Raw genomic sequence first — 13,272 nt, forward strand, 5'->3', positions numbered from 1 at the left:
TGTTTGTGTGAAATCACCTAGTATTCAGTATTTCCTTCATCGCATTTGGTTAATCTACAATTAATGCATTTTAAAAGGGCGGTGGTGTTCTGCCATCCCTGCCCTCTCACTCTGCAATTGAGGATGGTGGTTAGGAAGGGTTTTAAACGTCATCTAGGTAGTTGGGTAACCCCTGGTATTTAAGGAGGTGAGAATAACACTGATCTTCTTTTAGGTGTGGACAGTTGTGAGATAGGTTGAATCGGACAAGTTGAAGGAGGATTTTTAAAGTTGAAAATATGTGTTTTGGAAGGCGTGCTAGATGTGTTGGTTATAAGTTGCTCATCCTTGCCCTCCTCTGCATTGTGGCCAACACTTTACTTTATTTTCCCAATGGTGAAACAAGATTTGCTTCAGAGCATCACCTCAGCAAATATGTGGAGTGCCTTCACGGCATTCTAGGTGGAGGCTTTCTGGTAAGTAATAACCTAGTGTCTTCTTTCAAATTTATTTTGGAGGTACTTGGTACTGCTCCTTCTCTACTGGTTACCTGAATTTATTCATCAAATATTTTTGTCAACAGGTGTCTCTGTAGTTGTATATATAAAAAAGAGCTATATTATCCCATAGCTATAATTAATTATTATTGATTTTGTTATCTACAACATTATGTCACTTTAAAGCTAAAAAATCATAGGGTCAGTGGCACAGAATCCAAATGCAAAAGTGAAACCAAGCCTCTCAGCAAGTCACAGTTAGCATAAAGGGTTAAATCTTAAATTTTTGTTATATTATTGAACTACTTTCCTTTTAAATGTCCCTAAATAATGAGCATTTAGATATAATCCCTAATTTCTATTATCTGACATGCTGACAGGTATTTCTCTGACTTAGCTGTTTATTCAGAGGAATTGAGTGGTAGTTGTCAAAGCTTTGCATTTGAGTAACAGGGTGCAAGGACTGAGTGTGTTTATTATAGGATGTCATTAAGCTGAAGTTCTTATTTTCTATCTTTTCAGTTTTGTGGATCACACTGCAGCATATTTAAGACCTCTAACTCCAGGCTTCCTTTTTCATCTTCTTTTACAAGTCCTCTTAGAAATAGGTTATAGGTCCCTTCCAATTCTTAAGACTCTACGATTTTATGGTCTCAAGGTGTCTGCAAATCACAGGTTGAAAACAATTGCATGCTAAGGTGTTTTGTGTTTCTTTCTGTGCTTAAGTGCAATATTGCCACAGTGGCAATAGAAATGTATGTGTCCTGGGGTTGGTGATGTCAGTAGTGAGATGCCTACTGTGTTAAATAGGACTGAAGCTGAATGACCTGTACAGCTTACTGCCAAGAAGCAACATAAATGAATGCAGTTTGAGTACTGTATTATATCTGCCCTCTCTGTGCAACCACAAGGAACAGTGTGGGTTTTTTGCTCCATACCCAGGTACTCATTCCAGCTGCAGTGTTCATTGGGCTTCACAATGACGACTGCTGTGGGAAGAGCTGCGCGGTAAGTGAGCCTGTGCATCCCAGTCCAGGTAAGCCCGAAGACAAGGCCGTGGCTGTGCTGAAGCTCATGTTTATGTCTGCTCTGCAGATGCTGTCCTCAGTTCTGGCAGCCCTTGTTGGGATCCTTGGCTCTGGGTACTGTATAATCATTTCAGCGCTGGGCTTGTCTCAAGGACCATATTGTCTCACCCGCCCAGAAAGAAACTGGATCTATCCTTTCACTGACTCCTCTGGAGGGTGAGTCGTCTGTTCATGAGGATGTTATCTCTTGCCAATGTACACATGGCTTTATTCCAGTACCTTTCAGCAATGCTCAGTAACCGTATACCAAAATCTATTCATAACTCTATCCTTCCCAATTCAAACTTAACAAATGGCATCAGTTACCCTTGCTGCTAGAGTACAAAATCAAAGCCATAAAAAAAAATAGGTGATTAAATCTATACATCATATACTGTTCATGTCCAGGAACATCTCTAACAAAATATAAAGCTTTAGGACTTTGAAGGATTTACAAACTAGGAATAGAGGTTGTTAAGATATTTGTCTTATCGTTTGTAAGAGTCTGTTTTGTCAAATTTGCTTCTGAAGCTGCTTTGCACCAGCATAAAGTGGCACAATGCCCACATTAGTGACAATGGCATAGAATCTCATAAATGAAACTTGAGAAGATTTATAAGAATCTTTGTACACTGCAGGGCAGAGAGGGCAAGAAGCTCCTAACTAACCCTAATTAAGGTTCTCCTGCAAAAAAAGTCTCAGTGTGCTATTCTCCATTAATGCACATAAATTCTGATGTGGTTCATCTCATGGTGGGCATTTAAAGTGGCTGTATGGCTGGCAACCTCAAGGGTGTATCTAGCAACATTTTATGGCTGATGCCAGACTAGAGACAGTTGGAGTACTAAGAAGCCACATAAAGCTCTTTGCAGCAGAGTTTGAATTTTATATTTCACTTCTATCTCTTGTATATCTTGTATTTCACTTGTATCATTCCTCTTTCTCCATCTTTCTGACTGTGACTGAGTGTAGAAGAACTGGTTTAGGTCCTTGCTGAAGGCAAGTGTTGTCGTTCTCAAGGTGTGAGTGAGCAGTAACAGCTGAAATACCGCAGTACCTCACCAAATTTTTCTGTGTTTGGCTCATCCAAGTAAGCATATGAGGGCCCAAAGACAGTGACACCGGAGAGAAAGTGACCCATTTGCCCAAGATCAATGATGGCTGTCTTTAGAAAAAAAGCCCAATCTTGCAAAGCTCATGTGATTGTTTTGAGAAAAACCTTTGCTCTTTCAGCTTACTTGAGTTTGTGCCTCACTTTAACCAGCGATAGGAAACCCTAACCTGCCTTTATACCTTGGATTATTTTTTTTAAAAGAAATTAAGACTTAGCAAAAATGTGTGGTTGATATTTCAACATCTTCCTAAACCAAAGAAACCTTGCATGGAGTAAACGATTGCTTTTTCTATTCCCTTAGGAATTTATTTCTAAGGGAACCTAGCCTATTAGGACTCCATAGAGTGAATAGCCTCAATGCAGTTACAGGCTAGACATAATTTGGCTATAGTATATGGTAAGTATCCTACTCTCACACAATGTTAATATGCTTTTAATTGCTGTGTACAGGTACTTGTTTGAGTATAACAAGTGGTCTGCATGTCAGGAACCTCAAAACATCGTGCAGTGGAACGTCACCCTCTTTTCCATCCTGCTTGTTTTGGGAGGAATAGAATTCATTCTATGCTTCATACAGATAATCAATGGCATTCTTGGAGGACTGTGTGGGTTGTGCTGCAGTCATGAGGAGGTAAGTAGTTTGCAGATATACCCATGCTTCTCAGATGAACATGTAACTTGTTACTTGTACTACTGTGGAGTTTTGCTCAGCAGTTACTTTAGAGGTATTCTTAAGCAATAATTCCCCGTATAGCAGTTCCTATAGCCCTGCTGTGATTGGAATTCTCGTGTAGTGTTTGATCACATGCTTTCAGCTGATTCCTCAACTGTCACAATAATGTTAATCTGCCTAAGAGCTGGGAGCTAGAGGGCTTTTGCCTGTCCGATGACATATGCAATCATCACACTGCGTAGGTGATATAACTGAGATACAGATCTCCTGGCGTTTGTGGTCTTTGCCTAAACCATTGTGGCATTTTGTGGTGCTTGTTTTAACTATATTGTATTAGCCTTGGCTTTTGTCCACAGCAGCTCATAAGCTACTGACAATATGCTGCATATAATGAAAACTGCAGCATCCTGGCCTTGCACAGTGGAAGTAAGAAAAGAGAAATAATTAAATTGCAAATAACTGATAAAATCTGCAGACAGATCTGGAAGGTTTTGGAAGGTGGATTTTTTTGTTGCGAGTGAGAAAAGGAATTTTTCTCCAAATTACTTTAAAGCCTTGTTAAATAGTTTGAACATATTCCAAAATTAGTATCAGAGTGCTAGTGTTGGAAAAACCATGGTTTAAAGCATGAACCAGATATAATTTATATCACACACTATAGGTAAGCATGTGTTTCACATTTTCAATTGACACAGTTGAGTGCTGGGGCTCTTTCAAAGCTATTGCTGCTTTCTTCCCCCTGTCTACCTTGCTCTAACTCCAGTATAGAAGAGCTATGCTAAGGTTTTCTAAATGTGCTCAGGTTAATTTTTGCATTTTTAGTTGGATACAATATTAGCATTCTTTCCATTAATATGTTTCTTTCTTTTTGTTCCTCTCCACAGACATATGTTTGCTAGAAACCTCACCATGTATTGACATCGGTGCATGTGTGTGCTGTAATGAATATACTGTGTATTTTTTTTTAAATATTCCAGGCAAACTGAAATACACATTGTTGTCAAACTGTGCTGTTGCCATGAATTTAACTGACTTGGGGCCTTTGCTGTTGGAGTCAAATGCAGGTTTTCCACTAACCTGCCTGAACTGAAAGTAAATGTATCCTGAATATCTTTGGTTCGTTTCATCTTGGTACAGGCAACGGCCTTAAAACATGTCACTAAAGTGACTTTATTTATTTTTCTCTTTCTACTGGCACAACAGCTCTGTACTTTGTCCTGTTTTCCCAACAAAGTTGCTCTTTCATTCCGATCTTGGAATGAACACAAACCAAATCCAGCCTGACCTGGATAAAAGGTTTTGGTTAGCTGGACCAAAACCAAAGCAGCAGTAAAATGTGGATGACTGAGGGCTTTTAAGGATTTTTCTGAACTTCCCCTGTATTTCACAAATAAAGATTTGTATTAAAAATACCCAGGAGGTGTCAGTGATTCCTTCCCTGCCCATGTTGAAACACTGCTTGCCTGGTCTTGGAGTAAAGGACAGTGGTGGCCTGAGAACATGGATTTAATGCAGTCAGGTTATAACCTATTTTTCCTCTCCAGCAGGCTCTGCCAGAGTAGGAACTGCTTCCTTGCTTGGTTTGGCTCATTGAACTGAAACAGGTGTTTGTTCCTCAATAAGGGTTCACCAACAGCTCTGGGTCAGATACAGCAGCACATGTAGAGACTCAGCCCTGGGTCAGGGCTGGCAGCCTCAGCCAGGGAGCTGAGGGGGTCCTGGCACACCTGGGCCCAGCTTGGCACCTCCTGATTGCTCCCTTACAGGCCTGAGATAAAACAAGATGTGGGCATGACTCTTGTTTTGTGTCTCAGCCACCCTCAGGCCTCACAGCGCTCAAGGAATGCAGTCCAAATTCAGGTCAGTAAAGACAGATTAATCTGAAATACCTGACTTTACCAGTTATCAGCCTGAAGGCATTACTGTAAGGTCCTGGATAAGAACCTCTGAAGTATAGGTTGTTGCACATTAGAGTGAATGTTCCATCACAAGTACATCTGAATAATGTGCTACCAACAGCATTGCTGGCAAAGCCAGCATGGTAGCATTGCTGCTGGCAATGGCATTCTAGAAGTGAAAACCAAAATGTTATGTGCTCTTTATTTCAAAGGAATGAGGCTGAGTTTTGGAATTTAGCTGCTCATACTGTCTTTGAAAACAAGCAAGTTAGTTTCTATTCATGGGATAAAAAGAAGTTCCAGTGGGTGTCAGTGCATCCTTAGGCTGTTTGTAACAAGGAGGGTGGCCCTTAAAGACAGCCAGAAACCTCAGGTGTATCTCAGGCTGTCTGCGCAGTTAAGTCTGCCCTGTACAAATACATACCTGAAAAAAAGAAGTGAACTGTGAAAGCAAAATTGTCTATGTACATCTACATCAGCAAAAGAATTCTCATATGAAAAGAGTTTATATCTAGAATCTCAGGATACCTGAATTTTGCAAGAGTGTTTATTCTTAGCTAAATACGTAATATTGGATTACTCTAAATACATAGAGGTAATTGAGGGACTTTGATGCCATTTAATTCCATTTCTTTGTAGTGTCTATCCCTGTCCTGTCCTGCTATGGGAGGGAGGAAGGAGAATATGCATGCACATATGTATACACACAAAATTCCTTGCAGCTGTGTGATACAGTGTCTGTGTGTGTGAAGATACAGTTCTGAAAAAAAATATCTGCAAGTTTAAATGGGGTGTGGAAGAAGAGAAAATGGAAAAGAAAGTCCTCAATGGAATAATGTGTAATTACCATGCAACTTAAGGATTTTTGCCTTTATTCTTGTATAATGGTTATTTGTTTTTCTGGTACACACAATAACTTAAAGAACTGAAAGAATTTTGCAATATATAGAATTCCAATATATAGAATGATTCGGCTAGTGTTCAGACCCAAAACTTCACCACAAATGCATGCAGCTCCAATAGATTACTGTAGCCCTAATGCACAGCATTACTCTCTACATTGTCGTGTAAAAAATGGCCAGCTGGATTATTTTGTTGTCTGGTGCATAAGACAGTGTTTTGAGAGATTTATCAGTTACACTGTAAAGAAGTGGTTGGTTTAGGTTGCATTCATATCAGCTGGCAGCAAAGTCACACAGAGTAAACATGAATTTTCAGTAACAGGCTTGGAATCAATTCATGAATAATGACAGCAATGTAAAAGCAGTGCTTGCAACACTTGGCAGATGCTTGAGAAACTAGCTTACAGGTTTGCTTAATTCTTAGTATAAAGTAGTTGTTCTAGTGGCATTGTGTGCCAGAAAAATAACCACACTGAGCTTTGCAGGGCTCAGTTTAAAAGCAAAGTCATGAAGCAGACTGCTGTACTGCAGAACAAATGCTGCTTCAGTCATCATTTCTCAAGTTAGCTTCTAATCAGAACAAGTTATAATGGAAATGACATTAAATTTGATTATAAAATAAGATGCTTGCTACTAATCTTGGCCTTTGCTTTTAAGAAAATATTTCAGCCAATTATATGATCTTTAAGTTCTGTACTAAAAACTCATGGGGACTGGATGTGCATGATTTTTATGCAGCTGTTTTCTGTGCTCTCTGTGGCATAGTGTTGATGACATGAGTTCTGTCTCTGCCTATGAGTCTGGAAAGGCAGGTTTGCTACTAATTCTGATTAGAGGGAGACCTGAAAAAAAGTATCCGTAGTGATGGGAGAGTAAAACAGGAAATATGAGAAGATCAAGAGTGAGGACTTCAAAATGAAGCCTCCTAGGAAAAGAGTCACAGCAGAGAACAGGTAGAAGAATGGTGTAATTGTGTGAGTACCACCCTGCCCATTTCCTTGTATGATCTCATGTTAAGCGACAGTATGGAATTGGTTACAACATGCAATCCAAACAGCTTTTATGAGAGGATGAGAGGGGCCTCATGTGTGACAAGCCTGAAACAGCTCACAAGGAAACACAAGGAAAATACATTGGGATGTCATTGCTTCTAAAAACAGCCTTCCTGCTTTTGATAGAGGCGCCTTTTGTATTTGTTTTGTGGTGGGGTGTTTTGGGGTTTTTTGGGGGGGGATTTTTTTGGTTTTTTGAGTTTTTTTTTTTTTTTTTTTTTTTGGTTGTGTTTTGGGGTTTTTTTGGGGGGGTTGTTTTTTTTGTTTTGTTTTTGTTTTTTGTTTGGTTTGTTTGTTTGTTTGTTTTGTTTTGTTGGGGGTTTTTTTGTTTTTTTTTTTTCCTCTGGCTGCAACTTTGCTATTGAGTAAAGCGTAAGGTCATTCTTGAGTTACTTTTCTGGTGACTCACAGGGGCATAAGACTGAAGGCTTGGGCTGTGCTGCAAGTGTTCAAACTGCCCCGGCTCTGTGTTACTGGGATAGTGTTTAGGTGCTCAGGGGTTGGGGAATGATGACGTTGATTATGGGAAAGCTGTCTGGCTTTGCACTCTGCAAACAGCAGGCATTTCGAAACAACAGCCAGACCTTTTGTCCTGCACAAGAAGTCACATGTACATAGGTCAGGCTTGTAGCTGTGCAAGCTCAGCTGTAAGAACAGAATGAAACAATTGGAGAAATAGCAGGATTTAATTCGCAAAGTACTGGAGCGGCATAATGCTGTGGGAAAGAGTAATTGATTAAAAGTGTTAAAATAAGACTGCCTTGCAGTTTCTAACCAGTGTTATTTGGGCTTCTGTAGTCTCTGCAAGATGGCCCAGACTCAGCCTGCTGCTGCAAGTCATTAACTCATTGGTTCCCCCTTAGGGTCCTCCTAATAAATCTGTTATGAACAAAATTCGGTTAATATTTTTTTTGAGAAAAAAGTTACAAAAAAAGGCAGCCAGATCACTGTAGCTGCCGAAGCTCTTCGTGTTTTGTTATTGTAATCACGGGTCGTTGTCGTTAATGGTTGTTTTTGTATTAGTAAAAGCCCTGGCTGGGGCGAGTTAATGGCCCTCCTCAGACACAGTGAAGGGTGGGGACCTTCCCAAACTGTGAGGAGAAGGGACCTGGAGGGGGGGGGGGGTTATGCAAAGTAACTCCAAGGACCAGAATGCTTTGTGAGACCCCCGACTCCAAACCCACGGAAAGACCCCAAAAACAACGAGTCAGATAAGAGTTGAGAGACTGGAGTGATGTCTGGACGTGAGGAGCCGAGTGCTGGGCCTGCAGAGATGCGGAACACTTTCGAAGCCTCTCGCCCTGACCAAGGGAGAAGCCTCCGGAGATGAGGGCCTGCTAAGACAGTCGGCTGAGGTAGACACATCTGGCGGGGAATACCACGCTCTAAAGGCTCCCACGAGGACGGGATTTCCCCAGCTCTGCCCATAGTGAACAGAGCTGTGCATATCCTCCTCTGCTGAGTCGCCGTGGGAGAGATGACGGGTACTGTGGGCCCGTGGAGCCGCCCAATGCTGAGCTGATCACTTTTAATAAAGGCATCAAAAAGGTGAAGAAGTCTCCTGGCCCTGTTCATTTCAAATCTCTGCAGTATAAGGCGAAGTGTGGTCTACTGTACAGAGAGTGGGCATATTTATCTTCCTACAGCCCCATTCCCTATGCTGCAGTAAGGTTGAAAAACCTTGCTTCTGTCACAAACTATGTTGAGTTTGTGTGTGGGGAGGAGGACATTTTTGAGCAGTCACTAGGAAATGACAGCTTTGAAGTTCCTTCCTGAGTCTGACTCCTAGACATATTTCATTTGGAAGATCACAAAGGAGGGTCTTTTAAAAGGGAAATGACTACATAAAGCCATCTTTAACACAGGACAGTGAGTTTACGCAGTGATATTCATCTGTTGTTCTGCTAACTGTTAAGCACTTCTGTTCCTGGACTCACACCCCAGTCACTGGTTCCTGTGAATATGAATTACTGAATCAAGCTGGGGAGGTCAAAATGTGTCTTATATTGAAGGTGTTGTAAACTTTTATTAGCTTAGAAGAAAACTTCAAGAGTTCTTGAGAGATGGCTTTGGAGACATGTGGAAACTGTTTGAGTTGCCTGCTGGTGCCTCTGGCACTTTGGAGTATTGTTGTGAATGTCCTCCTATACTTTCCAAACGGGAAAGCTCTGCCTGCTGCCAGTTACCAGTTCCCCAACCATGAGTGGTATTTTGAAGGCATCTGTTTCTCAGGTGTGATGGTAAGTGCTCAGTCTGTGAATTTTTAATGAATTGCATTCTACTGCAAATAATATTGGATTACTCTTCAGTAATGTAATTGCTTTAAAAAAAGAGCATATGGATTTCTTCAACAAAAACCACTGCAGGCAGAAAACTCAATCAAACTGAAAAAAATAGTTTACTGAATGACAAGTTATCTATGTTATTAAGTGCAAATGATATCAAATGATATTGCAGGGTGTGTTGGGGTTTTTTTTCTGCTGTCCTTTTGTTTATATGTAATTTATGCTTGCATTATGGAGGCAAACACGATGTTAATTTAATCACCTGTGGAGGTTGAATTAGAGCTCTTTTACCCAAATGAACTTGAAAGACAAGTGAAAGTCCAGGTGAATGTAATCAAAAGTTTGCTTTACTGACTTTTTCTAGAGTGAATGTGTTGGTAAGGAAGGCAGTACTCTGATTTGTGTGCCTGTGTCAGCAAGAAGGCGTTTAACTGATGTGTTTGTATCAATAAAATATCCTTCTTTTCACTGATATTGATTCTTTTGTTTGTGACCTTGGTTTTATAGTTTCAGCTTCACTGGTGTGGCTGTGCCCAAGGTCATAGCACTTTACTGTCATGGTAGAGGCTGTACTCTTTGTCTTTCAAGTACAAGACACAAGTACACCAGCAGCCTGCTAAAACCCCTCCAGTTCCATGTATGCCTTGAGTAATTGTGCTGTCCTATGGATCAGCTTTAAAATATCAAGACAGCAGATGAGATGCAGTCCCTGCCTTCCAAAAAGGTGAAGGAGACTCTGGCTTAGTATCTGCAGTTATCTCACTGACCTTATGATGTTCTCTTACAGATCCTTCTTTTGGCAGTAATTCTGATAACACTGGAGTGTAGTGTGTTCTATCAGTGCTGCCAGAGTGAGAGCTGTAACAAAACCTACAGGGTGAGTCTGTGTTTTATTTCTGTACATCACATTAGCATTTGTTTCCAACGCCTTCCTGCTCATGCTCCTGCATATCCTGCTGCCCTCCCCACTGCTCTGTTTTCACTTCCTTTCACAGAAGATTCTAAATTGGGTTGCAAGGTCACAGAAAGTGTAGCTTCTTTCATCTGAAGCATAAATAGGATTAAAAAAAATTAGACACACATTTCCCCAAATCCTTGTAAAATAAAATAAGAACATAGAACGAAGCACACCAGCTAAATAGCTTCATCCCTTTGCCTGCATTATTTGGAAGTGTTTTATTTCAGAAATTACTCAATACACTCTGTCTGGGATGCAGACATATTTAATACACAGCTTCATTCCTCTTGTATTTTAGGAAACAACTTTACAAAAATGCAAATTTAAAAACCCCACACAATTAATATATAACTTATAGTTGTATAACTGTCTTAAACTCTGTCTCAACCTTTACTTTGTATGCGTATTCTTACTATTCTTTACCTGCTATTTTTCTTCCTGAGTTTTGAAGACTGGGAAAATCAAATGTGAAATTCAGCCCCAAGGAAGTAGCTAGACACACTGAATGATCCTATTTGCTGTTGACACTATCCTCACAAGGTAATACTTCTCTCTCTCTCTTTACTTCAGAGTTTTATTTCTATTGTGCTAGCCCTGCTTGGAATTGCTTTCTCAGGATACAGTTGCATCATTTTTACCCTGCATTTGATTCAAGGCCCCTTCTGCAATTCATCAAGTGGATGGAATTATATTTTCAAAGACACTGCTGGGGGGTAAGAAACATTGGTGTAACTCTTCTGGAAGAAGTTGTTTACCAAATCAGTAGTCAGAAACATTCTTCTTACTTCAGTCTGATGTTTCTCTAATAGGTACCTCACAGATTACCCTGCCTGGTCTAAGTGCACAGAACCTGCTAACATAGTGGAGTGGAATATTATTTTACTCTCGATTTTGATAGCACTCAGCGGACTGCAATTGATCATCTGTATTCTCAAAGTAGCCGCTGAGTTGAAACGAACACTCTGTGGGACCTATTCTGTTTTTGTGCAGGTAACAAAACATCTGAGGTTTATTTATTCAGCATCTCCTTGTCACTGTAGCTTCAGCAATTTCTCTCAGTTGGAGACCTACCCTTTTGATTTATGCATTCTCTATGCTACAGCATACTTTTTCCAGAGAATATGTACTGATAATACATTGGTTTGTTTTGATTCATCCACTAATTTCTTGTGGTATACAGAGGCTGGTGGCTGCTCACTCTGACCTTTCAGACTAGGACTGAGAAGAAACAAAAGTATTTAGGAAATTAACGTGGATGCCAAGTCCATTACTATTGTCAGCAGAGGTTGCTGAACACCTTTGTTCTAACATTCAATTGACAGACATTCTTACTAATGTGTGGCTTTCACAGCAATGATGAGAAAGATTAGCACATTTTTTTTACTTGCAGGCTGGAATTCTCTGAAAATGGCAAGGAAATTGTTGCTGCTTCTCCCCCATCCCCAGAAAAAGAGAGAAATGGCCTCTCCGTAATCCATAGCGGTAGATTTGAGTGCTACAAAGAAAAATGTTACCCTCGTCTTAAATCTCTATCCATCAAACTTCTGTGTTTTGGATGAAGTCTATTTGAACTGTCTGACATCTACATTCTTCTTCACCTGTCCTGTTGAGCCTGGCAGGGACACTTAATTTTTTTACCCTCCAACTTGTTGTGACAGTAGGGATATTTTACTATAATGGAACTGCTTTTGTATTGAAATTACCTTATTGTTTTTTCTTAATAGGATGCTGTAGAACTGCTTTTGTACTCCCTTGTCATTGCTTAGACCATATGACTGTTTGTGGTTTCAAAAGGGCCTGGTTCAAAGCCTTTTTTTTGATCATCAAGAGGGGTTAGTGCAGTGAGTGAAGCCATGATTTCTAAATGAGTGAATTTTAGTTACAGACAGACCATGATGGCAATCATGGAAGGAGGTGGGCAGAGCCTACCCCCGTCCTTCCACCTTAGAAGTTTGTAACTGCAAAAAGCAATTACTGAAAAAAAGTCTCTCAAGTCTTTTTGTGGTAAAAAAGGCACCTGGGCCTGATTGACTTATTGGACACACAGGTCTGAACTCAGCTCTACTAATTGGTACATTTCAATAGCTGCACTGGGTTTCTTTTCACTTTACATTTAGAGGAATTTTTTTTTTCTTTCAGTCAAGTATGATTGGACTTGAGGGAACATGTGAGGGAACCTTGTGAGCACCCAGTGCTAGCTTGTTAATATTCTTCCGAGTATCCTGACCTTGCTACAATGAAAGGCTAACATTCTTGACAATGATGATCCAATGAAAAAGAATAACCTGTTTTAAATTAGCAGCTAAAAGGTATTTTTACTGTCTCAGAGAATTATTTTTTCATTCTCAGTGAAAATTCTCAGGGATTCTCAATGAAGTGGACAGCTGACTCATTTGCAGTTGCATGGCCAGCATTTGACTGTATTTAGCACTCGTGGTTTTGGGGGTTTTTTAAAGTTTTTTCTTCTGAGCCCTAAGAGGAAAGAGAAATATGTACTTCAGACTTGCAATAATGCATGTATGCATATTACATCAGAACTAGTGCAACTCAGGTACATTGTCATCAAATACTAAACACTGTTAGAAATGCAAACCATACAATAAGTGTCAGCTTTGGGTAAATTATTTAGAAAAAATTAGAATATATCAGTCATTTAGTTCTGTTTCAAGACAATGTTGAGTTTTTGCCTCCATATTCCTTTGTCAGATGGTTTTGAATAGCTGATTTCTTCCTGTAGGATTTCAAGAACGCATCTAAAATTTTAATTGCTTAGTTTCTTTTAAGTTGCAAGAAGTATAAAGCAATTAATAATATCTAAAAATGGGGCTAGTCTTTTGGGAGATGGTT

General features: G+C 40.0%; 2 protein-coding genes across 2 annotated transcripts; both read left to right on the forward strand.

Annotated features, from left to right (window-relative positions):
• The first annotated feature begins 278 nt into the window (after window positions 1-278).
• On the forward strand, window positions 279-4,229 carry LOC128940705 (transmembrane 4 L6 family member 1-like). The gene is made up of 5 exons (XM_054282315.1): window positions 279-455; window positions 1,419-1,484; window positions 1,572-1,720; window positions 3,108-3,288; window positions 4,215-4,229. Exons 1-5 carry the CDS (start codon window positions 279-281, stop codon window positions 4,227-4,229), a joined length of 588 nt encoding a protein of 195 aa, XP_054138290.1.
• Window positions 4,230-9,114: 4,885 nt separating this feature from the next.
• On the forward strand, window positions 9,115-12,208 carry TM4SF18 (transmembrane 4 L six family member 18). The gene is made up of 5 exons (XM_054282977.1): window positions 9,115-9,422; window positions 10,255-10,344; window positions 10,996-11,138; window positions 11,235-11,415; window positions 11,816-12,208. Exons 1-5 carry the CDS (start codon window positions 9,246-9,248, stop codon window positions 11,828-11,830), a joined length of 606 nt encoding a protein of 201 aa, XP_054138952.1. The 5' UTR covers window positions 9,115-9,245; the 3' UTR covers window positions 11,831-12,208.
• The last annotated feature ends 1,064 nt before the right edge of the window (window positions 12,209-13,272 follow it).

Source organism: Melozone crissalis, unplaced genomic scaffold (assembly GCF_028551555.1).
Source record: "Melozone crissalis strain CALT ecotype California unplaced genomic scaffold, PUWL_Pcris_2 ptg000034l_1, whole genome shotgun sequence".
Lineage (NCBI taxonomy): Eukaryota > Metazoa > Chordata > Aves > Passeriformes > Passerellidae > Melozone > Melozone crissalis.

Bases quoted from the DNA above. Each gene is read 5' to 3' on its own strand.
- LOC128940705 (XM_054282315.1), top strand. From the start codon at position 279: ATGTGTTTTGGAAGGCGTGCTAGATGTGTTGGTTATAAGTTGCTCATC. The intron at 456-1,418 runs GTAAGTAATAAC...CTCCATACCCAG, and splicing joins TTCTAGGTGGAGGCTTTCTG to GTACTCATTCCAGCTGCAGT. The intron at 1,721-3,107 runs GTGAGTCGTCTG...TGCTGTGTACAG, and splicing joins TTCACTGACTCCTCTGGAGG to GTACTTGTTTGAGTATAACA.
- TM4SF18 (XM_054282977.1), top strand. From the start codon at position 9,246: ATGGCTTTGGAGACATGTGGAAACTGTTTGAGTTGCCTGCTGGTGCCT. The intron at 10,345-10,995 runs GTGAGTCTGTGT...TCTTTACTTCAG, and splicing joins GCTGTAACAAAACCTACAGG to AGTTTTATTTCTATTGTGCT. The intron at 11,139-11,234 runs GTAAGAAACATT...TTTCTCTAATAG, and splicing joins TTCAAAGACACTGCTGGGGG to GTACCTCACAGATTACCCTG.